We start from the raw sequence: 27,143 nt of genomic DNA, 5'->3' as shown, positions 1-27,143 counted from the left end.
GATGCATTTCTGGATAGTGGAAGGAAGTGGAGACATGTCATCCATCTTTATACACAGTCTATGAATTGAACTCGTATGAAATCAAACGGTGATGTGTAATTACACTATGAACTAATAATTTTGAATTTTGTTTCAAATTGGTAGTAAAATCTATCTGGCAATCCTCCAATGTGGAGAGATATTTGAAGAAGTAGACGCACACGTGGAGCATTTATAAATCTTATTATTCAACAATATTCACATTACAACATCAACACTGCTCTGCTAGTGACAGGTTCTAATAATCCCAATATATTGTATAGTTACGTTGTAATACATTGTCGAGAGGCACTTCCAGTAAGTCTGGCAATAGAGGAGCTACAGTTTTGTGTCTAAATTACAAAACGGTAAAAATAAATATTTTCTAAAAGTTTTGTTATAATATACTTTTTTGAATCTGTACAGCATATATTGTTTTTTATACAAAGTCAAACAATATCTAGAAATAAAATGTCATATATTCCACTTAAACAAATACTGGTGAAACACACAATTTCCCCATCCTGTAAGTATTGCTACATGTGTTAAGTGCAAGATATTGGAGAGAAGAAAATAATTGAGTGTGTGAAGAGCCTGCTATAGTAGATAAAAACATACCAGCCTTATTTGTCTCAGCCTTAAAGGTGGTGAACATTTTTTTGTTTTGGTTTCCTTTGTGACGAACAAGAAAAGCTGATGAATATCTCATTCAAACAATGTATAGGTACATACATATACGTGGAAATGTTATGGCACAGACGCATAGCTCCCTTTTCAAAAGGATGGAACAACAAACAATACAAAAAATAAATGTTTTGGGTTCAAACCATCAAAAAGAAAGTACAAGGGCTTCAGTCTGAGAATGGAACGTTTGGTCAGTCCCATTGTAGAGCTACTGCCGCCTATTGACACGGCATTAAAACAACACACAGTCAAGACGTGGACAACCCATGAGCTCCGGTCCGTTAGATGAACCTTAACATGAATCTTGTGTTGCTTTGTCTTTGCACGAGAACAAAGTGTATTCATATACACTCACCAGGTTCTGGATGACACTGAAAAAAAAAAAAAAAGTTGCATGAAACATGCTCCTTTTATTAGGGCTCGTTTTGTGCAAATCACAAAAAAACCACAGAGTTCAAAAAGTTTCTTTGGTTTGCACAAGTTAATCCAGTGTGCAGCAATCCCCTTCTTCTCGATCTTTACTAGAGAGTTCTGATACTGGCTTTAATCAGAGCGGAAGTTGTAAAGGCTAGACTTTCAGGCCAGGTTTCATAAAACAAGAGAAAGTTGCTTATGATTCGTAAAAAAAAAAACATAAGCCAGTGTACTTGTGGCGACAAATACCAAAAATCCAACAAATGATATGAGCTTCTATGCAATTTTGAGTTTAGATCTAATCTAAAATATTTGAATTTATTTAATTAATTTATTACAAATCAGTTGCTGTTTACTTTTACACATCTAACCACGTGTGCAGACAATGCAGGCAACTTTTTAAAATCGTGTGATCCATCAAGTCTGCATCATTTTGCTGACTGAACCAACAAAACTTTTGTGGGAATGCAAATAACTTTCCATATTGTACAGAAATCCTAAGAAACCAATGGATGGATTTAACATCTAAAGCTGATCAGCCTGCATTTAAAAATGGCCAGCAATTATTTTAAACCTACAGTATATGTCTTTATGAAGCCCAGAACTGCAAAACACTGCAATGCTAATAACCTGAGACCTGTTCCTTATGGATTGAAGGTATCAGTTTACCACTCCACTACAACTTACTCCAATCTCTCTAAATAACTGCACACGCAACCTCCAATATTTCCAATCGATTATGACAAAAAAAGCCACTTCAAAATTCTATCACAGCTTTGATTAAGTCTCTTTGACTGCTGCACTGTAGTGTAGAAACGTATTGAGGCAGGGCTATGAGTAGAGATCAGAGGAAGGAAGCATTTTTTCTTACGATCTTGATCCCCTTTGAGCTTTATTTTCTCTGATCACAGAACTCATGCAAGAGAGCTGAGGGGAGTCTGAGAACAAATGTCCAAACAAAGAGGTGGAGCATGTGACAGTACATGTGTTAGACGTGAGAAACAAAATCCATTGCATAAGTATGCACACTGAGTGAGGTAACGATATACTGTATTTACAGTGCATGGAGCTCAAGCTCCCTCAGGTCAGCTCAGATGCCTTTTGGAGGCAAGAGGTTTAGAGAGATTTGTTACAGTCTTGGTTATTTTGAGAGTAACTGAAGTTTAAAAGCTGTGTCGCTTTAAATAGCTTCAAAAATGCTCAAGAAAAATGTCCTCATGCCCCGGAGCCATGTGTTTCTGTCGCGTCTCGGCTGATGTTTACTACTATATGTGCACTTGTTATGACAGGCCAAAGCAAGGGGAAGCTACTGGAAGACATCAGGTCAAGGAGTGGAGTCGCAGATCGAAGTGTGACTTATTGCATTGGCAACAAATACACATTTGTGTGGGCAGGTAAGATACGCATTGTTTCAGGGGTCAGACATCACTTTGGGTTTCCTTTTCGTTTGTTGCCAAGCAACTTTAAACCAGGCCTTGCTGTCTGATTCACATCAACACTGGAGCTCCTTTTACTTTTAATTGTGGACTATGCTGGATTAGTTTCCTTTGTTGTCTGCAATGGCGCCCGTAAATTAAAATGAACCAATAAACCGACTCTCAACACCTATTAAGAGCTCTCCACACGAAACAGAAACATGAACGATAAGCTCAGGCTTTGGTCAGCACAGGTTTTTCCTTTTCATAGCAGTAAAAATAAGCTGAACCACTGCACCCTTCCAGGGAATAAGCAGTCAAGGGCATTATGCTGCACAGTTTAACCCTCCTTTGCACAATGGGCATTTTGATAACAGTGCAATGGATACAGCTGAGGATTTAGACAGTATTAACGTTAGCAAAACTCTAATTGAGTTTAGAAATTGGGTCACAGCATGAACAGTTCAGCCAGTATGAACAGTGTCTGCAAACACCTGCTTAATAGATTGCTTAGTCTGCTTTTACTTTTTGACTGATAACCTCTACTTAAATGCCTCTGACAACTAGTACTCCTGCGGATACAACCGCACTCTTTCTGCTTTACTTATCCACCTCAGCTCTTCTGTGGGACTTTGGCAGCCTCTCTAGTACACGCTGTCCAAGAAACTCTTTCAAATGTATTAACACGTGTCTTTGTTCGCTTTGTGGTTTTGATACAAAGAATCCGGAAATCTTTGGATCTACATCCATAAAGTGCCACTGTTGCTCAACGATGTCAAATCAAATATACAGCACTGCAGGTCCCTGTAAAACATTTTCTCCAACTTGGAAACATAGATCATCACATGATACTGAATCCGACTAAACTGGCACGTCTTCAAAGAGTTGCACCTAGAGGAATCTGCTGAAAAGATCTAAGACCCCTCTGACCTCTCATAAGCAGCTACAGATCAAGCTAAAAGGCTTCTTCTTCCTCTCCTCCTCCTCCTCTTTCGTTACTAAGCCTCATTAGCCAGGCTGCTCTCCTGGTTTACACTTTTCCTCCATCACCACCAACCAGAATATCTGAACACATCATAGCAGAGAGTGACACCACCTGTTAAGCTGTTTCATCACTGAGGTAGAGAAACCGTCCAGAGGTGTACAGTGCAGACGTCATTGTCAATTGTGAAATTCTTACTTCTCTGTTTCTGCCTTTGTTACCTTACTCTTTTCATGACTTTTTTCATATGACTTTTTGTGCAACTTACCACTGAAAGATTGAATCATTTGGATTTGATTGCTCTACTCCGGTGCCACTCCTCGCCGGAATGTTGCTGAATTACCTGTTTCCTTGTTCTTAATATGTAGAGGGCAAACTCTGGAGAATTTTCAGACCCAATTGTCTGGAAATTTTCCAGAGATCATGTCTGCAAACGGTATATATGTGCCTGTGGGTGTGTCATCATGGCAAAATGTGGTCCTGGAGACCGATAAGTAGCAGGAGCTACCACAGAGTTGGTTTTGAGCACTTTGGCACGTATTTCTATGTCGGTCTCCCTGTGGACAGATTCTGAAAAAGTGTCACAACTATGCAAGACACGTGATGACACTTTTAGGTGTGTAGTTATGTTCAAACAGAAGGCCAAGTTCCAAGATCAGTGTCGTCCAATTCATGAGTAGTGAGTTCACGTAGCAATAACTGCTGAGTAATAAACACTGACAAGTTATGGGTTGTAAGTGTCAACATGTTGACAAACGTCGTCCCTGGTGTGATCGCTAGATGTTGAGTTTTTTTGTCTTGATGTAAATCCTCTCGAGTAATTTTGAGCTGTGAGTCAGCGCTGGCCTGGCCCACTATGGCTTACTGGATTACTCACTTTCTGAAGCATTTGGCCTAAATACCAGGTTAGAAATTATAAAGAATTCTTGCCCAGCAGTTCTGACATTAGTTTAAATATTAAGAAGACCTGTAAAGTGACATAAAACAACAAAACTCATTACCCTACTATACCTACAATTATTTCTTGTATATTTGAATGTGATTAACAGCATAAACTGCTGTGATATAGTTTGTGGAAAATATGAAATACATTTTTTACAGTGTAATCTGGTCATAAATTGCGGTTCTTTCGTTTTGCACAAAGGAAACAATGTATTTGGGGACATCGGTAAAATGAATTGCATCTCAAACTGCACAGAAAGAAAATCTTGAAGCAGTCACAAGTTAATGAGAAGGACGCTACAAGTCCCCCTTTAGTTTTTCTCTACAGGTCTCTTCCTTCCTGAGTTGTGTGTCCTGGAAACATGTAGGTGTACTGGAGCGACTTTGATTAACAAAAGACAGAGAGAAAACATGCAACTGAGAACAAACATTGTTGGACATGAACAAAACATTGTTTTCAATGTTTTTCCTTGAGCGAAAATAAAGCTTTTATAGCAATAGGGTTCTTTGTTAAGCTTCCCATCGGTTCTGTGAGTGGATTGTGTTTCTAGTGCAGCATTGTGTGTGTCTGTGGAACTCGTGTGGGTGTATGTCTGCATACACAATGCACTACAGCCGCCTCTTCTTTTTCCCCGTCTACCTCTGAAGCTTTTTTCCCCTGGCTTTCATCCCATTGTCCTCAAGGAGAAGGGGCTTGTTGCACATCCTCATCTAGATGGCATTAGACATGGGCTACACAGTGTGCTGATAGCAGAAGAGCAACAAGAAGGGTGGGATTGGGGAGTGGGAGGGGTTGCGGGTTGGTGACAGTGTTTTACTAACTGGTGGAGTGAAGGAGTGAATCAGCATGGTTGGCTCATAGTGCAGGATGGGCAGCCTGGGCGAGGGCAGGGCACCAGATCCAGACTAAAACAAACACGACAACAAATGTGAATATAGTCCCAATCATTCTCTTTTTTTCCTTTTCAACTTATTTGCCTCTCAGTCATATATCCTTGAACCCTGTGTTGGTTAGGCACATATTACCCAAAACATCTTCTACAGTGTTGTGTCAAAGTGATGTGCTGGCTACCATATCAAGAGTTTAGTTACGTAAGAAACAATTTTTTTTTAGACAATGTTCAGATTCCTGGTTTAAGAGGAGGTCCAAGTCTGTCATATCACTCCGGTTCGTCCTCTTTTCCCCCTGAAGTCTTTGATTGCTGGAGGATTTCCTCTTCGTCCAAAGCAGGCACCTCTTCCCTTTCATCAAGGCCGTCGGTCGACTCCTCCTCTTTGCTTGCTTGCTCTTCCTCTTCCTCATGAATGGCTGTGATTGGAACGGCGGGGCAGCGGTTCGGGTCCTCTTTCTGCGCCTCCTCCTGGGCCTCTGCAGAAATCACCTTCTTCCACATTTCGTGGTTTTCCAAAAGATGCTGTGTGATCTGGCAAAACACTTTCCTCCTCTTCATCTTTTTGTTTTCTTGTTGATCTGTAAGACACAAAACCAACAGCATTATACAAAGAACGACCTTGTTTGCTTTATTACAGTTCGATAAAATGATACCACTCTTGTGTCTGTACATTAACTTATTTCGCAGACAGGAAATAGCAAGTCTATAAAGTACGCAAAAACGTAAAAAAGTAAAAAAATGTGGTGGCGTAGGTTATATGCTATTCCTTGGCTGGGCCAGTGACATGACGGCTGAGATATTGTAAGAATTGGAGGTTGCTGTTTTTGCATTAAGGAACTGTTTCCACTCAGTTTTCAGTCTTTGTGCTAAACTTACTGTCTTGTAGTTACAGCTCCACAATGTGTGGACTGTATATAAAGATGGAAGACATGAGGGCAGAGTGAAGCCAAAGTATCAAGTATTTTGGCCATTAAGTCTGACAAGAAGCAGAGTAGAACTGCGAATAGTATTGAAAAGCATGTTCCCACAAAGAAAGGTAATAGCGCTAATCTGTTTTACCACTTGAAGCAGGTTTGCAAAAAAGTAATTTTATTAATTTCGTGATAGATATCGCCTGATGGGAATTTTTTTTTATCGAGCTAAGATTTTTTTCCGTATTGCCCGCCCCCAACTGCGTAAACTTCGCTGGCTCCAAATGATGTCAACAGTGCATGCAAGACGGCAGCTTATCTTGGATATTTTGGCCTCGTTTCTGGATAGAGGGAGGATGTGGAGCCACGCCTTTAATCTTCATATACAGATACTTTGTGTACCACAGATTGATATGAGAGTGGAATCATTCATCTCATTCAACTCTCAGGAAGAAAATGATAAAAAATGAATTGATAAACGTCATCTTTAAATAGGCCCCTCGGTATCTGAGCAACATAACGATCAATGCAATCTCTGGCGGTAGCTTTTCCAAATTTAATGCAGCTGTATATTGTGACTCCAGTGGAAAATATACCTACCAAAAATATAGATAAAACCCATACTATCTAATAACAATCATCAGAGACTGTCTGTAAGACGCTTTACTCTTCAGCAGCTGGTCTCGGATGAGAACCAGTTAGAGCAATACACAATGTACTGCATCATGAATAATGATTGTGTGGATATCGGCGCTGTCTTGCACATGAAGGCTTTGGAACCAACTTTTCATATTCAATAAGTAACAAAACACCCTTATGTTCCATTTAGAAATTAATTGTGGTTCTCATGGTGAATAAAGCAGAGGTCAAACGGGGCAATTCCTGGAAATGGCTTTACAGGGACAGGGACCCTAAGAAACATAAGAAAGAGAGTCAACAACAATGCTGATTTTGAGCCATTACTTGACCTTAATTTTACCCCAAAAGACAACAAAAACTAAAACTCTCCAGGTCTTGTCAAATCTACCCAGGTTTCCCCAAGCAACAGTGATGTAGTCTGAATAAATTCTCACTTATGGCAAATGCAACTCAACATAATCAGCAAAATATTTTCTGCAACGTGTATACTGAAGAGGTTGACATACGGGATGTGTCCAAATCCGATGCGTCCTCGTCTGCCGTATCATCCTCGTCTTCATCGTCCTCCTCTGTGTCTTGTTCTTCCTTCGCCTCCTCCGCCTCCATCGGTCCCTCAGGTGGGTCGACCCAACGTCCCGGCATGAGAGCAGCAGAGTGGTAGGAAGAGCACAGAGGTCCAACTATGTGAGTGATGAAGGACTCCTGTAGTTTAGCGAGCTGCGGAGCGGAGTGGTCCATGAATGGGCTGATGGGAAGACCCAGGCTCGCTTCTTCATCACCCTAGAATGGTACGAACATGGAAAAACGTCATCATATAAATTTGAAAAATTGTTCCTTGTTCAAACAGATTGGGTATTTCAAATAAAGATTATAAAATGCAAATGATCACATGTATTGTTAGTGAATGACTACTAAGACCACTGATGGGTTTGAGGCAGACAACCAGTGCCCCCCTGACCCCACCCCTGATTCTGCCTGTGGTTCCTTCATAATTTTAATGTTGTTCTTTTATCTGTTTTTCTTGATTAAATCGCTGAGTAGGACCTGGCTTTTCTGTGATAAGCTAACTCATATTATTTTTTTTTGTGAATCACCTTGTAACTCTGGCTTTGAAAGGCAACGCTGTTGATTTAAAAGTTAAAAAATGATGGAAACTTTTAAATCTTTCATGAAAAATATGACAGATACATGTATGTGTACACTCAAGTAGCTTGAATGCAGACATACAGTTTGTCCCCTGTTACAACTCCTCTCCGGCAGGCACAGAAAGTCCCACATCTTCTGCTTCTGAGCGCATCCTCTTCCTGAAAGTAGGTCAGGACGACTACAAATAGAAAATAACTGCAAATATCAATCACATAATTCAGACTGTCTGCAGAGATGTGTTACTGTATCTTGATATGAATCTCATTATCTGCAGCCAAAAGGTCACCACTAATAAACGCAGGAGCGCATTCTGATTAATTGTCTTTTACCACCACGTTACAGACCCACCGCAATATATCAGAGGTTTGTAATGGAGGACGAAATGGAATTGGGTTATTTGTGAATCATTCTTTTAGCCTTGTTTTCTCTTTAAAGCTAAAGCTATGATGAGCACATTTTAAAACCGCCAAGATTATTGGAACCTCATCTTTGGGTTTATTCTGCATGCTAAAACCTGGGAACATTTATTTAAGCGTGAATTTCAGAGCATCGTGTGCGTGTGTGTTCTGACAATCCCCAGTAACATCTTTGTGATTTCCCTCTTTGTGACTGTGAATGAACGTTGACTAGGACGACCTATTTAGGTCAACCACTTTCCCTCTGAAGAGGCCAAACATATACATTGCTCTCTTTCACGCCTTCCTCCCTCCTTCACTCCTGCTCATAGGATAGACTGCACATACTTCTCAAAGCTATTATGCTTAGCAGAATGCTAAGTAACCTATGCTGCAGTCCTTACATCTATGCACAAATACAAAGGCTTTAAAGCTTGAATAATACTGAGGAAAAGAATACGCATGAGTTTCAATTATGGCTGAAAAGTCTCAAATTAGTGCTATTCATCATTCAACATGTGGTTGCTAGGCGAGTAATCATATCTCTGGCTAATCAGATCTTATCTGTATCGACTGTATGAGCTGACCAGTCAGAGGCATTGTTATTTAAGAGCAGGATTTGTTGCTAGGCATCCGTCTGCGTCAAAGTGTTTTGACCATTTTTTCTTCCTGCATAACACCCGACTGAACCGTCCTTGGTCAAGAAATGAAATGCCATTTTGCAGCGATGCCGCCATCCAGGTGACTGTAGCCTATGACCCCTGTTGAAGGAGGAAGGCTTTTGTCTTCTATCTATCTCTCTATCTCTTTATCTATCCTTATCGGACTGTTGTATTAGACTGCATATGATTGAGCTCCAAAGTTTAAATGTGATGATTTATTTCTCTCGGGACCCGCCATAACCCTTTTATTTTATATGAAATAACTGTTATTTTTATGACGTACTTGTTGGTAGAACTCGTTGACGATCCCCTCTGTCCACTGCAGGTGCAGGTCCTTACACTTTAGTGGTCCATTCACATCAGCCAGCTTGATGCACATCTGGCACACCAGCAATCGATCATTCTCGTTGGTCCAGTCGATGCAAGACACGCCTTCATCACCCACCTGGGGGTGCACGTATGTGCAAAAAAATTTATTATTTCTTTCCTCTAAATATTACACAGGAAAACAGGTTGAGATATCAAATAAAACCTTGACAGCGGGATGATGGATGGATGGATTTTAATTCCGTACCTTTGCATTGAACTCTGCGAGGAAGTCAAAGTGCTTTTTGAGGTCGGTGGCCAGGATGGCTTCAATGACGAGAAAGCGGAAGCGCTTGAACTCCACGTGTTCGAGGTTGATGAGGAAGTTGTACTCAGGTCGAGACATGAACAGGTTCCAAGCTGAAGCTGCATGATGGTTTTCCAAGACTGATCGGTCGTTGTATAGAAGAGCCTGCAGGGGAGAGGAGAAATTACCATTGACTTATGTTTGAAACTTGATTTCACATGAAAGAGGAGGGAAAAAAAGATTTAAATCACAGTGTGAAAGCTTTAAACTACTGTCCTGCTGCTCTGATTGTGTGGAATGGTTCTCTTACCCTGACGATAATGCTGTATAATTGTATGCTGCCTTAATATTGCCTTTGCACATAATACAACTGCCTCATTCACATGTGTCCATACCTGGATATATATTTAGCAAAGAATTACAATAGTTTGCCTCACTTATCCTGCTGCGACTCACAAAAACAGACACACACATAGCCCGAATCAGGGAACAAAGGAGGTCTGTTGCTTAGCAATGCAACCGGACATTTCATAACATAATCTGTATTTTCATTAGCTTAACACGTTTAAATGAATAATTATTTGATGCAGAGCTGAAGCTTGATGTCTCTGTCTGCTGATGCATATCAGGCGGAGTTTGGATGTATCTATTAAATGCTCCCATTACATTAGAGGAATAGTTTCTGCAATCAAGTCAGGTTGGCGTGTTTATTGGGTTTGAGTCACTTGTTGGTGGAAGTAAATATCCAGGATTACTCAAAACCTACTGGACAGATTAGTATGACACTTGACACAGGAACGGTGTGTTATGGGTCAGGAGAGAACCCATTAAATTTTGTTGTGGATCCGGAACAAGTGGGTATAAATTTGTGCTGATTCCAAAAAACTGGATCTAGTGGCCGCAAATGTGGTTTTACAGGGTCCTAGGTCAGTAATAAACGGAACAAGAAACCTGTAACCACCACCCATGTGTAAACAAACATATAATGTGAGCTCTGCTATAAGGCTTGTTTTAATTTAAGGAGACTGTTGGGCCTTAACATATTTGCTCTACTAAGTGCAATTCTAGTTCTAATTCACGTAATACACAGATTTATTGTCGGTTTGCTGAAGTTGCAGCCGATAATTAAACCCAACAAAAATGTAATGGATTTTTCTTTTAGTTCATCAGTCAGACTGCACTGTTTTATGTTTATTTACCTGTGGTGCACTGGTAGCGACTAGAAAAGCGTTGGTTCTCCCAGGATGGTCGTAGTCGTGCATGGCAGCAGCTACATACAGGGCCATGAGCTCCAGGCCGGGGATGAGGCCCGACAGGGAGCCGCAGCCCTCCTCCGGCTCAGGGTTCATCTTGGACACCAGGAAGCCTGTGGCCCCAGGTCTAATGCCGTTGTCTGAGTCTGTGGACAGAGAGACAACACAAACCAATCCTGAGTCATGAATGGGGCTCTATGCTTAGACGCTGGCACTTGTCTATTTTATTCAGGAACAACCGGTCAGCATTTTTCACTTGTTTCACCTGGTCAGAAGTTTTTCATCACTAGTGTATTGTCTGTAAAATGTGTCACCATTATATCTAATGGCAACAGCACCAAACATTTCTGCAGTTATGATGTGAGAGCGTGTGTAGCAGGAAAATTTACTTTTACACTGTAAAAATTCATATAAAGCAGAAACATTGAAAAGGTTCTGGGTCAGGAACCATTAGGACGACTAAGTGTAACCTCTAATAATTCAACTGTTGGGGACCGATGTGTGATTTATTCTACTACTCACCTTTCCCTCACGTTTACTTATGCACTTTTCGACACCTTTTTTTTGGAAACTCTTTTTTTCACAATGTTTTTTTTGACAAAGTTGAAATATGATATGACTGCCCTCTTATATGTTTTATCCGGCACATGTATTATCTCGGAACTCAACTTCCGCACTCAATGTATGTAGGACGAAAAAGGACCAGAACACGACTTAAGTAATTTGACAAATCAACTTTAAACATGAGCTTTGATTTGTTTTTATAGTTATTTTTTTGGGGGAGTCTTTTGACTCTTTTTTAAAAATTTAACCAAGAGAGTTTGACAGGAAAAGTTAAAGGGGACAATAAATAAAGGTTCCTGGCTAAATCTGACCTTTTGTGGTCCATGGTTTGCATCTTAACCCCTAGTCCACAGGGGTGCACTGAGGTTGTGTTTGTTACGACAGGAAACCGTGATTACGAAACAAACTGATTCATGATTTAAAAAAAACTAGAATAAATGAAATGCTTTGCTATAATCTAACAGAATGGGAAAAAAAATTTAAACGAGGGATCAATTTTGATGATTAGTCATGAAAAGCCTCAGTGTGGATAAAATCCTCACCAGTGTGGATCCCATTCTCAGTGAGCAGGGTGGGCAGGCCCGGCACAGCCTGAGTGGTGAGGAACCAAACAGCATGCAGCACATCAGTGGCATGAATCCTGTTGTGATCTGGGGAGGGTAAAATATATGTTCATTTACAGCACTAGAGGGCGGTAAGACCACTGAGATGAAATATATAGGATGCCAACCAAGTTGTAAAAGCTCTAAGTGAAAGTAGTAAACAGAATCTAACTATAGGCTTCTTTGTACAGGAGACTGGTAAAAATACACATGATGAACAAAAATTGTTTCTTAAATATAGTTGCTTTCCCTAAATGGTCCAAAGCATAAAACTGGTTATAACAGCTTCAGTATAAAAAATGATAAATATTTTTTTTAAATGTGCAGATCATGTAAAAATAATAATACTGACTATTATTAATTATTTATACCTTGGTTCTACACTCTTTTATTCAAAATGTCTTTAAATTAGAAACAAGGTTTTGCATGATGTAAAAACATATAATGTCAACTACACCTTCAGTCACAACATAAATTATAAAAAAATATTTTAAACACCAACATTTAACCATCAGGATACTTTACATCCCTGTCAAGCTGATATAAGGCTTATTCAGGTTCGTGCTGCTTTATTTCATTGACTAGGCAACACGTCTACCTTGTGGCAGGTGAGGGTAATGCAGGGCATCAATAATTCACTTGAACATTTGATAAACTGGTGGATCCTCTACTCACAGGGGATGTCCCTGTAGCCGTTCTCCAAAGCGTGGAAGTAGTTCATGAACTCTTTTATAGGGATCCTGAAGGTCTCAAACAGACCTGTGTCCTCAAAGAGCCGATAGGAAACCTGAGACATAAGAGAGGACCGTCATCACTACTGAGGGTAAAAAAACATTTTGTGTTGAATTCAACAATAACTTTTTGCACAAACTATATTAACCTAAATTCAGACATATATTCTTAGTTAAGTGGACAGATTTTTTGTAAATTGTACTGATTATTCTCAAGTGATTCAACATTTAGTTTAGAAACATGTAGGGTTCAATAACAGATTAAAATTTGTTGAATAAACCAGATTGAAAAATGCAAAATTTACATGGGGTCAAAATCCATTTTCATATGTAGTGTTATTGGAGTACTGAGCAGTACTCGTACTACTGCTCAGTTCTCTTAACATGTATGACTTTCGTTTATAGTCTGGTGCAGGACCTGTCTGTTGATCTGTAGACACTCAGTCCTTATTTTAGTTTTTATGGCATCAGAGAGTAGTGATCTCTATGTCTTTTTCTATTCTCTGGTGCTGTTGCAACACTTTCTACTGACTGCATTGATGGGTTTTATCTCTTGGGCTGTGACATCTCTAATTGTCCTCTACCTGACTGAGGATGCAGCCTGTCTTGCCGTGCGTCTTCTCCACGAGACTGAAAATTGGAAAGTTCCAGTTGTTGAGTTGACTACCCAGAGGCTCCAGATCTGACATCACCAGAGTCTCCAGTGCCAGGATGGGCTTGTCCTGTCCGGTAAAGGCAGGAGGTGCAGAGGAGAGAGGAGAGAGGTCAGAGGTCAGAGAGGTACAGGATATTATCTGCAGGTGCAATAAAATAAAATAAACTAAAATCATGACCGCAAATGCACTATACTGCTGGGTTTCTAACAGTAAGGAAAAGCACAGCAAAAATGTTTCATTGATTATCCATAGAAATAACAAAATATATAGTAAACATCACTGTAAAATGTCCTAATTCGCTTCTATTGAGAAGGAAACACTTCTTTCTGCAGAAACCAATTGTCTGTGTTTCTTGTGGATCTATGGAGGGACTTGCAGCAAATTAAAGCTCAAACTAGAAAACGTTGACTTCAATTCTCTAAACCGAATTAAGCCCGTTTGTTTCATTGTCTACCCCTGGTGACGGCAGGAGTGGATGGAGAACTACGCCCTCTGTTGGATACTCTCTGCATCCTTCCCTTGCTTCTGGCAGCTTCTTCCCTCCTTCTCCCTCCTCTTCGTTCTGTGCAAAGTCGCTGCTGTCACTGTGGTTGGTCTCGTAGGTGCTGTCATAGGTGCTGTCGTAGTCGGATGACGCTACTGCACGCTCATCTGGGAGAAACATTACAAATTTGCAATTTAATGTAACTGTATTTGTGGTTATACAAAATTACTACGAGGATCAGGATGAGTGAATCCAACTACAAGATGATCAAACTATGAGATGGGAAATAATCTACATTTATCACTGAGGTCAAAGTCTGGAAGTTTTATAAATGCAATCATATTGTTCTCATTCTCATGATTTACTTACAATTATGTCAATGGAGGGGTGGGTGAAAAGTGTTTGAGTCCACAAAATACTTTTGGAGTTTCAGGGGTAAACAGTGTTGTAGCCAAATCCAAACGCTGTTTTGTAACGCTGTTTACCCCTGAAGCTCTAAAATGGATTTGTGGACTTAAACACTTCACTCACCCCTCCATTGGCATAGTGGCAAGCAGACAATGAGTGAATTTATCTGAACTATCCCTTTAACAGATTAGATTGGGTGCGTTTTGTCATTTCACTGATTTCACAGAGAAAAAAAATCAGCCATGTTTAGAGAACTGATATTTATGAGTGTATGTAATTTGGTGAGTTCCAACTAAAAACACAGATCTTTTGAATTTAAATATAGTTTAATAATGGGAATGTTGGGCCTTGGTGGAGGTATGAACTCTACTCTAGTTATCATTACATTTTGTAGCTGAAATATACAGAAATGTGTAATAATGACGATACGCGGTGAGCTTGCAGGTTGCCCTCTGCTGTTTACCTGGATGAGATATTCTGTCCCCTTTGTCGACAGAATCGACCCTGTGGTTTAGGCGATTGTTGAACGGCCTGCCACAGCTGCTGGAAACAGAGCAGAGAATCACTGACACTTTCAGAAATCAAATTCTGACCAATTTCTTAAATCTGATCATTCAAACAGCTCCTGTCCTCACGCTACAGACACTGATGTGACTCACTCATGTACAAACAGATGCTTTAAAAGCCATAGTTAGTGAGTTTAATATTGAAGTTGTTATAGTGTGATTTGATGTAGTACGTTACCTGCCGCAGAGTGATGGAGGACGCCAGTGAGGGGTGGTGGAGTCTGGGGCGCTCTGGCTGTGAGTTAAGGCTCTGTGATGGCTCTTGGGGGCCACAGAGCCAGGGGGGCACTCGGTTAGCGGCCCAGCCGGCTCAGGAAGCTGCACTGAACATGTCTTTATTGTAGGACTGGTGACGGGCGTGCCCTGGGCGGGAGGAGACGGGCATGGAGAGCCCAGAGGTGATACGTTGGAGGGAGGGAAACCTGGAAAAAAGAGTTTCCAATTTACAAAATAAAACTAAAATAATCCTTATACCTTGCTCAACACACACCTTTACTCAGTGTGTGAATTAGGTATGCACACACACCGGGTCTTCCCATTGGTTTGCTGAAAAGGTGGTTGGAGGTGACGGAGGCAGCACAGGAGGCCGACATGGAGCGGCTCTTTGAGATGGTCATCATCACTGAGTTGTTCCATGATTCACTGGTTTGATGTAAAGAAAACAGACATAAGATGGTGATTGTGTTGGTCTTGTTGCAGTAAATGTGTGTGGATCACTCAGAGTCGTTACCTGTCTGTGGTGTGTTTGATGCTGGCTGAGCGGTCTCGGCGTACAGGGCCCGGCTCGATGGTGGGCAGCCCTGTGGCTGAGGTGGTTGTGGTCCACGTTGATGAGATTCTCCTCAGCAAGCCTGGGGGCAGACTCCGCCTGAGACGCTGGAATGCAGATGCACAAAGAACATGTGTATACACATTCACAAGTTTCTCAGACATGGACACGGCAAGAGGACCACTTTGTGCATCGACACTCAACAGAATCCTAGACTTGAGGACATTTTTGATGCCAAGTGACAAACATTTGTGTGACAGAGTATTATAGCCACCGAAAGGACAAATACATTTATATCAGAATATCAGAAGCCTGTGTTCAAATGAGAAATGTGGAACATCTTGTTAAGTTATACTTTAGAATATGTTTCATAAATATCTTAATACTTGTGCAGGAGGAATTGAGTATGACTGTAAGGCTGTTGACATCTGTGTGACACTTTCAAGATACTTGAGAAAATTCAAATAAAGGACCCTGTCTCAGTCTTTGCACATATTATTCTTGAATCTCCAACCAAAACCAGGCACACTGTTTGCATGTCTGCATGTCTTCATACTAACAGCCTGTTATGTAAAAATAATAAATAAGCATATTACAGTTTCGGTGCAGAAAAAAATCCTACTGGACTATTTACACTTCTGCTCAAATTCCTTTATATTCATAAATATTCTTTAAACACATTATTATTTGTATATCCCATATTCACGTCCTCTGTCCTGATTCATAAAAGTATCTCATGCTCCAGGATAGATGAATTTTTTCCAAAGCAAAACTAGATTATTGCGGTATTTGCTCTTCCAGCCTATTCCTGTATTTTAGTTTTTTTTTAAGGGATAAAGAAGACAGAATGGTGAGCAGAAAGGAGACATGTTCATTTCCCCGGTGGTGTCAGTCTATTCAGAGTTGTACATTTTATTGTAAAGCCATAAACTAAACTCGGTTATTTGTCAGCTTGTATCTTTTTACAGTCGGTTGAATTTTCTAAAAGGGACAGACACACACACACACACACACACACACACACACACACACACACACACGCACACGCACACGCACACGCACACGCGCACGCACATCACAGGGAGAGAGTCGAATATAGAGGGCAGCAGAGGATTAAATATCACACACTGCAGAATGAAAAATGATGGTTCCGTCGTTCTTCATCTATTTACTTTTTGAGCGTACATACACACGTGACCCCACACAGGCTTTTCTCGTGCAGTGAAGCAAATCAAATCAAACGTCTCTAATAGTGAGTGTAAGAATGACAGGAGAGAGGGAGAGAGAGAGGGAGAGACTGGCAGGGCACATGGTGGTGATCAATCACTGTGAACATCTTCTGCCATTCTGAATTCAATTATGGTGCGCTAATGCACTTTAAAGTGCAGATCTAAACCACTGCACTGCATCATTATGCAAGAATAAAGTAGCTGACAAAAATAAAAGCAGCCCTGATGTTCACTATGATGGACGGCTGCATGTTAATCTCAGCTGCTTTATTCCCTTAATATGATGAAATGAATATCTTATGACACTTGTGGAGAATTTGTGGCATATATGGAATAATTTAAGCCTGTGCAGCAGAGGGGGGTCGCATGTTTGGCTGCCACATGGCAGCTGCCACATCAGCTAAATTTAATGTAATGAAATAGACAAATGGACAGCAGTGATGGAGGAAGTACTCAAACATTTGACCTTTTATATTAAGAAAAAGTCCAAATAAACTGGAAACAAATTCAGTAAAAGAAAAAGACACATTCACTTCTGCTTGACTCAAAGTAAGCAAGTCCTTACTTTTATCTGCACTGAAAGTATTTAAAAGTAAAAGTACATGTGTCTGGTCTATTTTCTAACCTGCTGCTGCAGGAGGCGGAGTCTAATGATAACTGCCCTCTAATGCACCAATTCCCCTCATTATTGATTACTGAAAGGATTATAAAAAAAATGTGACAGAAAGCCTTGTAAAAATCTAAAGGAGAGAGTGCAGATATTTTCTGATCTAGTGGAGGGAAAGTGAAAAGTACCTGAACATTTTGAACAAATACATGACAATATTAAAATCTATTATCTATAATAGCACTTCAAATGCGTCACAAATCAAATACAAACAAGTAAAAACACAAAAAATAAAATTCAAAACAATGCAACGTGTGCTGGAAATTCAAGCTAGACTCCCATTACAATAATACAATTTAAAATTTGTATAAATCAGAGAATGTGGTATGACATAGTATGTTTTATGCTTTGATTCATAGGAAGCTACTGTCTCAGCCTGTCATATTTCCTCAGGCAAGGTGTTTCAGGGCCTCAGAGCTCTTCTTTTAAAAAACTCTTCTTTTTCTATTTAGGCCTGTAATATGAGATAAAAGCATGTAAAATAGCTTCTGTATCTTTAAAATGTTATATCGGACAAATGTAACAAATGATGGGAAAAGACACGTGAAAGCCAAATGACACTGCTGACAGGAACTACAAGCCACCGGAATTGTTCTCTGTGCTATTTCATCAAGAAATGAAATGAAATGCTTTGCTGTCCTGTAAAGCTCAATTGAAATCTGCTATTTCTGTCCTCACCTCAAAGACGCACAACAGGGCGGCACCAGAGAGTTGAATCACCAACCCGCCAATGAGCCCGAAATGTGACAGCGTCTCATCGAGTTCCACTACATGGGCCGAGCGTTCAGGCAGCGTTAAAGCTGCTAGTCACTTTTCCTGGTAGACTATCCTGCATTGCATCACACGCTTTATTTAGTTTCCTTGCTGCCTTAAGTGCCTGCATACATTTGAAGCAGCAGCCTTGTTAAACATTCAAAGCCCTCTGGAAGCCAGTGCGTCATTGTTAGCTACATTAGAGCCACACACGAAGGCAGCTGTTTGTGTATGGAGGGAGAGGTGTGTGTGTGTGTGTGGGCATATAAAGCATTATACAACAAAACTAAAATAATAAATAACAACGTTATATGACGTCACTTATTCCGAATATTTTCATGTACTGTTTAAGTAAAACAGAACTTCCTACCTGGAACCATTATTTAACTTTAAAGGGCCACTCCATTGACTATATATAGACATGAACGACATGACAGCTTACAAAAGTGAAGCTAAATCATCTTGACCCCCCCCCCCCCTGGTGGTTGGCTGCAGTATGGGTCTAAAACCTTGCCTCCTCTATGTGAGTGGATTAGACATGGATCAAACCAAAAAGTCAATGTATACAATAAATAGGTTTTTCTCAATTATGGTTACTGTCAATTTAGGTAGTTCTGATCACATTGCTGTTTGTTCAGGTGTTAATTTTTCTGGAAAGTTGGATTTCAGTTATTTATTTCATGCTAAAAAAAAACGGGGTGAAACCTCATGATTGACAGATGAGACTGACCAGATATAAGTTGAGTCTCTTGCTCCACATGACATCAAAAGCACAAAAGTGCCGTGCCTGTGTCCTGGATATATTTTAGCGTTGTTTTTGTGCAGCAGGAAGAAGTTAACTTTACAGATTAAAGATTAAAGACAAAAATGTTTTACAGGACTTGGGGAATACAACTGCATATGTGAAACAAAAGGTTGACTAAACCTTGTTGGGCTCTAGGGGGAGCTGCGTGAAGTGAGATGAGTTTTACAGAGAGGCGAGTTTAGCAATGTAACTCCTCATCTCTGTTTCAGACTATCTGCGCGAGAGATCATAGCCGCTACTAGCATAACACATCCATATACTCTGACTCTCAGTAATCAAGTTGCACTCTGGGTAATGTAGGCCCCAGGTTTAATGAAGGCAGAAAGCAGCCAGTCTTTCTGTATACAATGCTTCCCGTTGCTGGTGGGTGGACTGACAGTTTACGTCCTTTGTCTTTGGAATTTGAAATTTTGGTTCAGCACATGTAAAGTATTTCAAACTTAAAAAACAAACCTAACATTTACCTTTGGGATGGCCAGTCTCTCTGCTTTGTCGGGCCCCTCCTCCGAGTCGGAGCAGCCTTGTGTGTCGGCCGGGATGCGAGGCCGGTGCAGCGGCTGGAGGCTGATCTGGGTGCTCAGGAGGTTGCTGACGGCCTTCAGAGAGATGCAGGTGTTGGGGGGCAGCGAGGGGTCGGCCAGCAGGTCTGAGATCAAACCGTGGGCCTCCCCCATCACGGCGATGTCCACTACCACACTGGTGCCCGACGACTAGAGATGGGGAGGAAGAGAAGGACAATGAGTTCTTCTTCTGTGATGTCATGCGATGATGACACGAATGAGAAAGAGGACGTTGTACTGGAGACATTTGTGTGTGTGTGTTGAATAAGGAGTAGTGAAAGTGTTATATATATATATATATATATTAAACATTGCTCTTATATATGCTACTATAAAATATAAGAAAATTCAGCTGTCAAAGATCCATCATATCGACTGGTAAACCCAGAGGCCCGTCCACGTCAAAAGTCAACACTGTTTGGTTGATGTTGATGTTAATGTCAACATGTGCTAATCATCAGCTTCTTAAGCTTCTAATCAATTACAACACTCTGTGAGACACATGTACCCGCCCCCAATGCAATCATCAAATACTATACACACACACACACACACACACACACACACACACACACACACACACACACACACACACACACACACACACACACACACACGAACGGACACACACTGAACGTTTACTCATCGGTGTGGCTGCATTTAGTAAAAGAAACGTTAAAAGCAGTTTGAAGCTTTGAGTGTGGAAATTTCAGAATAGCTCAATATGTTTGTTTTAATAATTCATTATATATATTGTGAATACTACCTTTTTATGTCGAATTACAGCTTATAAGACTACCAGGTAAAGTTTACTCAGTGCCCTGTGGCTGATTTAATCTAGAGATAACGTGAAGATCCCTTCTGAGCGATCGATCGATCAATTTGCCCAAGGTTAAATTTCAGCCGACCAAGGTTTTCTGTAGTTGACTTTAGCTCTATTTTGAAATGTCACTTCTTTACCGTTAGTAATGTGGAAATGTCATTAATGGTCACAGACTGACTCACTGTGGTTCAACACATGAAGCTGAGAGCAGACCAGAATAACACTGTAACTACAAAGAGAACAAAGTAAAACTGGATTCAGTGAACTACACACTAGTGTCTAACTATGTTACTATAGTAACTATGGTTTAAGGTGTGGATAAACCCCCAAAACCTTACAAGACCAAAAATACTCATGTGGGACTAAACTGGCTGAATTAATATATTTACACAATTTACACTTCTCTGTAGCAAAGTCTGTGGAAACGGTGAAAGAGTTCTCCAGTTAACGATGGATAAACTGCTACAAAGTATTAATATAAAACTCATGGCAGATCGCACAGTGTTTATGTTACTTGCTTCTTTTCAAAACAATACTCCCACTCACTTTGTGAAGTAGTCACTTTCACTGTAGCTTATATCGTGAAAATAAAACGTGTTAAAGATAATGAGGATGACAGGCAGTGACTGGACCTCGGAGCAAGAGCTTGACACATCTGAAGCGAGGGACCATATAACACCTGTGTTGTGCTCTCTCCACCGGCTTCCTGTCAGTGTCAATCTCTCGATGGACTGGCACCACCTACAGCTGAACTTCTTCATGCTCACACTCCAGCTAGAGAGCTACCCCAAACTTGTGGAACAGTCCAAAGCTCCATATCCGATCTGCCCTCTCTGTTGCCTGCTTGGCCTTCTTTTCCAGTTGAGAATGTTATTATCCCAGAAGATTTTTATTTGATTTAATTATCATTGGTGTTATGATATATTACATGTTGCTGTTTACTTGTTTTACCTTTTACCTTGTAAATCACTTTTGTCAACCAAGTTGTTTTAAATGAGTCATATAAATAAAGTTGACTTGGACACTAAACCTTAAAAATTATTGAATACTTTTATTACTGTTTCTCTACAGCTCACATGCTGTCCTGTGTGTTTGTCTGTGGTAGAGCTGAATCTTATAGTGTGGAGTAAACAGGGATCATTAAAGGTGACAAGACCCCCCCCCCCCCCCATATCCAAACAAAGTGACAGATGATTCTCATAATATACTTCCTTTAACAGATTGTATTAGCTCTTCAAACATGTCGGGGCTCACGGCTGTGATGTGATGAGTAAGTGCTTCAAGCGCATTGGACGACAGCTTCCTGGAAGTGTGCACGTACGAGTGTGCATGTGTCACCTCAACCTGAACAAAACCCATTAGACCACTCCAGAGCTTTATGACATCCTGCTATTGTGACATTTACCCATTACCTGGCAGTAATGGACTCTGTTCAGCTAATGTCAGGGAGAGACTGAGATAAAGGGAGCGTGTGTGTGTGTGTGTGTGTGTGTGTGATTGTGTGTGTTGCGTGTGTTGCAGTAGTTTTTATGTCACTTTTCTCTGTTAGAATACTTTGCAGATTTAGCATTTTACTTTAAAACAACCTCCAGTACGTGTGTGCATTTGCAAGAGCGCTCAGTGCAACGTGCATAAGCATTTGAGCTGATAGAGTGCTCCACAGTGCTGCTCTAGTGGAGACACAGCGGAGAGGCCAGGCGAGGAAGAAGGTTATCGATTCCTCCCAGCATAAAGGCCCACAGGAGACGGAAGGGTGAGCGATGGTCAATGAGTGAATCAACAGCGGGCACACGCGGATATGTGTACACACACATACATGCACACACACACACAGGCATGCATGCATGCATGTAGAAGCATCGCCCCTTGGGATCAGTATGTGAGGCTTTCAGGATAATACAGTACACGCTGCACAGAGAACAAAGAGTCATATTCCCATAACAAATCCAACGAACTGTAACAGAAGACATTATTAAACTGTGGTCTGTGATGTTGTGCACAGATAAGTAAAATCAGATTCATCAAGCTCCTAAGAATAGAACCACTGATAGGATCAGTATCCAGGCCACATTATCATCCATGCTAAAAGGTAAACGGAAATTCATTCAGAGAAATGACATTTAGATGGTGACCAACTGTCACATTTCAGATCTACAGTACATTCAAAATGATCATACTGTTCTGTTGAATTACCAGAGTGGCTTTGTGTGAGGGGATTGATTGTGATTTATTGAATAAGAAAACTTGATATTGTTTTAGAAGCAAAGAAACCTACACTAAAGGGAATTCCCTTGATATTTTGTTCTTAACTTATTAAAATCAATTTCATTTATATTCTATTATTTAAATGGACAATATAGCTGTTGTCAGACAGGTCCTCCGGGTAAAATCTGGAGTGTACCCAGAGTTTGTCTTTCACACATGCACAACACAGCGGGAGGTTCTCGGCACAGACACGTTCACAGCAGCATCTAATCCACCGCATTATTCAGAGGTGGAGCAGCCGGGTGCAGCAGACAGAGGCAGGAATTGACGTATTAGCTCCACTCCGAAGATCACGTGTTTTTGTTTACAACACCCCGACACCATCATCAGCTCTTATCACCACAAACTGTCTTGACATCTTCGTCTGTGTCTTCTAAATGTATGTCACTGCTTTTTCACCGCAAGATACTGTATATCTATATATATTTTTTTGCGTCTGTAGCATTGAAGCCGCCCCCCGAGACTTTATACCAGGAGGCCGGGCAGATAAAGTCTGCAGAAGCTGCGGAGCGGCTCACTCTGACATTTACGTTCACACATGCACCTCCTCTGGTGAAAAGACGGAGGAACTACGGAGTCCCAATGCATGTCTGAAAGCAGCTCATGTAACTTCATCCACCAGGGGTCTCTCAATCAAAATAATAACAAATGACCTAGTTTGATGACGTTTTGAAGCAGCGTGGGATCAGGGGAGTTGTTGTCTTTACCATCGCTGCAGATGAAAGTCTGACGAGCCTCAGGTGTAAATAATGTTGACTGATGACGTCATCTATTAAACTTCTATTCATGTCCCCCTGCAATCGGCGGTGAATAATCGTGATCTGTTGTGAGTGACCGATACAAACAGTGGAAGGAAGAATCAGCTAACTGGCTAGCAGTGTGTTTTTCTTTTGTCGTACGTTTACGTTACGTAGAGACGGTCAAAGTCACGGCTAAGGAGGATCGATTTCTCTTGGTTCGAAACATTGTCTGAAACATTTGGGATTATGTGAGTGCACATATCACATACGTATAGCTGTTTTTAAGCATTTGAATGAATTAAGTTGTTATTTTTTAAAGGTAAGGAGCTTGATTAAGTAATTTCTGGACATATGTTTTTTGTAGCATGCATTTAAACTGCTTTTGATGTCAGCTACAATATCTACACCACACACACTGTGTGACCATTCCCTCATGGGAGTGTACACTATCACCAAACTCAATTTCAAAGCTAATGCCATAGAAATGTCATCTTCTTTCCCCTTTTCCCTCCTGTAGCAGCGCTGCTATTTCCCACTGGACCCCCATCCCCCAGCCCTCTCCCGAGAGTGATTCGGGAGATATGTAGGCAGATCAGGCAGAAAGGCAGATGGTGAAAAGAGAGGGAGAGAAAGATAAAGAGAAAAAAGAATGATGGACACAGTGCAAAAGAGGAGCTGAGTCCACAGGCAGGCCATGGCCAGTCAAGTAAGAAAGAGGAGAGCTCACTGTGTCAGGCCAGCTGAGCTCCTCTGCAGTCTACCTCTACAGCAACTGTAAATACAGCACTACAGCGAGGGAACTGACCACTACACCAGCAGTACAGAGACACTGTCAAACATACAGATTACCTCCACATCTCTCCTATAGGCTAAGCAGGAGGATGCAGCCAAGCACGAGCTCAGAGCCACAGGGGCCAACTTCATGTTCTGGATACAGGAGGATGGAAGCAGAATTGTAAACAGTTGCAGGACTGCAGACCAGCTTCGCCTCAAAGTTGCAAGGCTATTCATCCTTAACAAACTCTATACATTTGTTAATGATGATACATGTGTTTGTAACTGTCGGTTTGCAATACATTTTTCCTCCATATTCTTAATGTGTTTAAATGATGCAAAATTGAATAAATTTTGATGCTAAAGTTTTAGATGAAAAATAGCAGCGTCTTGTGATACTACGAAGACGCCACATCCATCCTAACACAACAACAACACAGAGTACCTAGTACAAGAACAATAGTGACAGTAAATCCCTCAGCAGGGGCTTCACTCTGGGAGCAGCAGCCTCCTCTAACATGTGTAACTGACCTGAAAACTCGACTGTATCAGGAAGCTTAATTTAGACATTGCTTCAAGTTGTCCTATTTAAACCATCTCATCATTACTGATTAAATGGCTTTCCTTTTTCTGCACACACACACACACACACACACACACACACACACACACACACACACACACACACACACACACACACACACACACACACAAATGGATGCACATACAGCACATGTAACCACACACACACACACCAAAGAAACTCCAATTAAACCAATACTGAACCTGTTTAGGAGGATGTGTATTGTCCTGATGGCGTCCCATGATAGTTGCCGAGTGTCTCCTCTGCATCGTTCGTGCTCAGTATGAACACAATCTAGATTCCTATAGATGCTATCTCTTTCAACCGTAGTACAAGTGTCCTTCAGAGTCTCAATCCAGAGCAACTGACATTTCAGTAATGTAGCCCACAGACACTTCCTCACACTCTCGCCTCGGCTCTTCTCCTCTCTGCTGTTTCATGAAACTCCCTCCGTCCTCTCATGCGCCCCTGCCTGCGCGTCTCTGCCAATTGCAAATGTTCACCGACGGCTGGGTGATAAGGAGGAGACCTGCGGTACATAGAAATCGGTTGTATTGAAAATACCTGGTTGCTAGGTTACGTCAGGACAAAGATCAAAGTGACTTGTCCCGCGGACCATAAAATAGTTGTTCAGGGGTTCAATTGGTCGCAGTTACACTACGCCCACTACTCATCTGGCGTTTCCTGTGACAGCAGGTGATGCCTGACAACCGAGCAGCGAGAGTTGTGCATTATCACAACGGAGGCTTTCTGCATCAGGAAACTGAGGCGCACATTGATTAATAAAAGTCAATTTCAAAACGATAGGTGTGTTGTTGGATAAAAGCTGGATGACCAGTGAGGAAACACTACTGTATGATACAAATATTATATCCACAATGTAATGCATGAAGACAATGCTTCTTTTGATTGTTGAAAAGATCTTGCTAACTTAAAAAATCTGGGGGCAAGTGGCTCTTAAACCTTTGATGCCATTCCCCCCGTGGATATAGAATGTTTTTACTGACATGGAGATGAGCTGAATGGTTTGAGTTAGTTTTGTGGAAATGAAAAATGTTTTTGAGACACCGGGCTTTCCTTGTATTAGTGAGAGTGAAACCTAGTCCTGATGTGGCCCTAGGGAGCCTCACCTGTTTTTCCTTTTCTTCTCAGTCCATGTCGTAATTTACAGATAATTCTTATGTCTGAATAAATCTTGAGTGATTGTATAACTAATCTACATAGTAAACTGCATCCTTTTGGATTAAACGCACAATAGTAAGAGTAGCCTCTGCCCCTAGGGGTCTCTCAATCAAAACAATAATAATAAAAGACTTAGTTTAATGACGTTGTTAAGCAGCGTGGCATCGTGGGAGTTGTTGTCTTCACCATCATTACTGAGGATCGACCTGACGAGAATCAGAGGTAAATCAAATTCATGGCTGAGGGAATGTGAACAAAAATCATTCTCCCCTGAAGTTATAGCAGAGAGGGGCAAAGCCAAGGGTAAAGCATGTGATGCACTTAAAAGGCGACCAAGCTGAAACATAGCTTCACCTTCAATCAAATTGAGATGTATCTCTGTGTATGAACATCATTGAAAACATTTTGGATAATGTAAGAACACAAATCAATCATAAATATAATATATATATATATAGTAGTTTTTTGGGGACATTTTAATGTAGAATTGTCACAAATTGTGTATTTTATTAATCTAAATTCATTAGATGTGTCAATATTTTCTGCAAAATGCATCTCATCTCATTATCTCAAAAACAAAATAGAATTATTAAATTTTTGTTTTAAGTGAGTGCTATTCTAATTCAAGCTGAGAAAGACAACAATCTCACCCACATCACGCTCATCCTTCCTCCTCTCCTCTCTCTCTCCTGGCTGCACTGACCTGGGATCTGCTCAGAACTCTCTTGTTGTCCCATTCTGGTTGGCACATAATCAAGAGATGGAGAATTTAGGCTAATGTCAGAAAACCCGCTCGCTCCGAGACACGACAGAGTACTATCTGAGGACAGAACGTCTTCTACTGTCCCTCCTTCACTCACCCCTCCCTACGTCCCTCTCTTCGTCATCCCATCTAAAAATGTAACAAGAGCAGGTGCTGCTGATGAGAGAAAAAAAAAGAAAGAGAGTAAAACATGCATCACGCTAAATGCCGGAGGGCTGATCTACATATGGCTCTACCCCTCACCCACCACCA

General features: G+C 40.9%; 1 protein-coding gene across 1 annotated transcript in view; it reads right to left on the bottom strand.

Annotated features, from left to right (window-relative positions):
• Positions 1-226: 226 nt before the first annotated feature.
• The window catches only part of LOC133003817 (cGMP-inhibited 3',5'-cyclic phosphodiesterase 3A-like), a 51,149-nt gene continuing 24,232 nt past the window's right edge, over positions 227-27,143 (bottom strand). The window contains exons 2-15 of the mRNA XM_061073632.1: positions 19,666-19,911; positions 15,709-15,854; positions 15,505-15,620; positions 15,157-15,400; positions 14,876-14,952; positions 13,975-14,171; positions 13,449-13,586; positions 12,809-12,920; positions 12,074-12,181; positions 10,914-11,113; positions 9,676-9,879; positions 9,385-9,546; positions 7,405-7,678; positions 227-5,926 (exon numbers count right to left, since the gene is read on the bottom strand). Coding sequence (XP_060929615.1) covers positions 5,616-5,926; positions 7,405-7,678; positions 9,385-9,546; positions 9,676-9,879; positions 10,914-11,113; positions 12,074-12,181; positions 12,809-12,920; positions 13,449-13,586; positions 13,975-14,171; positions 14,876-14,952; positions 15,157-15,400; positions 15,505-15,620; positions 15,709-15,854; positions 19,666-19,911 — 2,535 coding nt within the window. The 3' untranslated portion in view covers positions 227-5,615. The remainder of the gene's footprint in view (positions 5,927-7,404; positions 7,679-9,384; positions 9,547-9,675; positions 9,880-10,913; positions 11,114-12,073; positions 12,182-12,808; positions 12,921-13,448; positions 13,587-13,974; positions 14,172-14,875; positions 14,953-15,156; positions 15,401-15,504; positions 15,621-15,708; positions 15,855-19,665; positions 19,912-27,143) is intronic.

This window comes from Limanda limanda, chromosome 6 (assembly GCF_963576545.1).
Source record: "Limanda limanda chromosome 6, fLimLim1.1, whole genome shotgun sequence".
In the NCBI taxonomy this organism is placed as follows: Eukaryota; Metazoa; Chordata; class Actinopteri; order Pleuronectiformes; family Pleuronectidae; genus Limanda; species Limanda limanda.
Note: the sequence above shows the minus strand (reverse complement) of the source record. Positions and strands in the feature narration are given on the sequence as shown.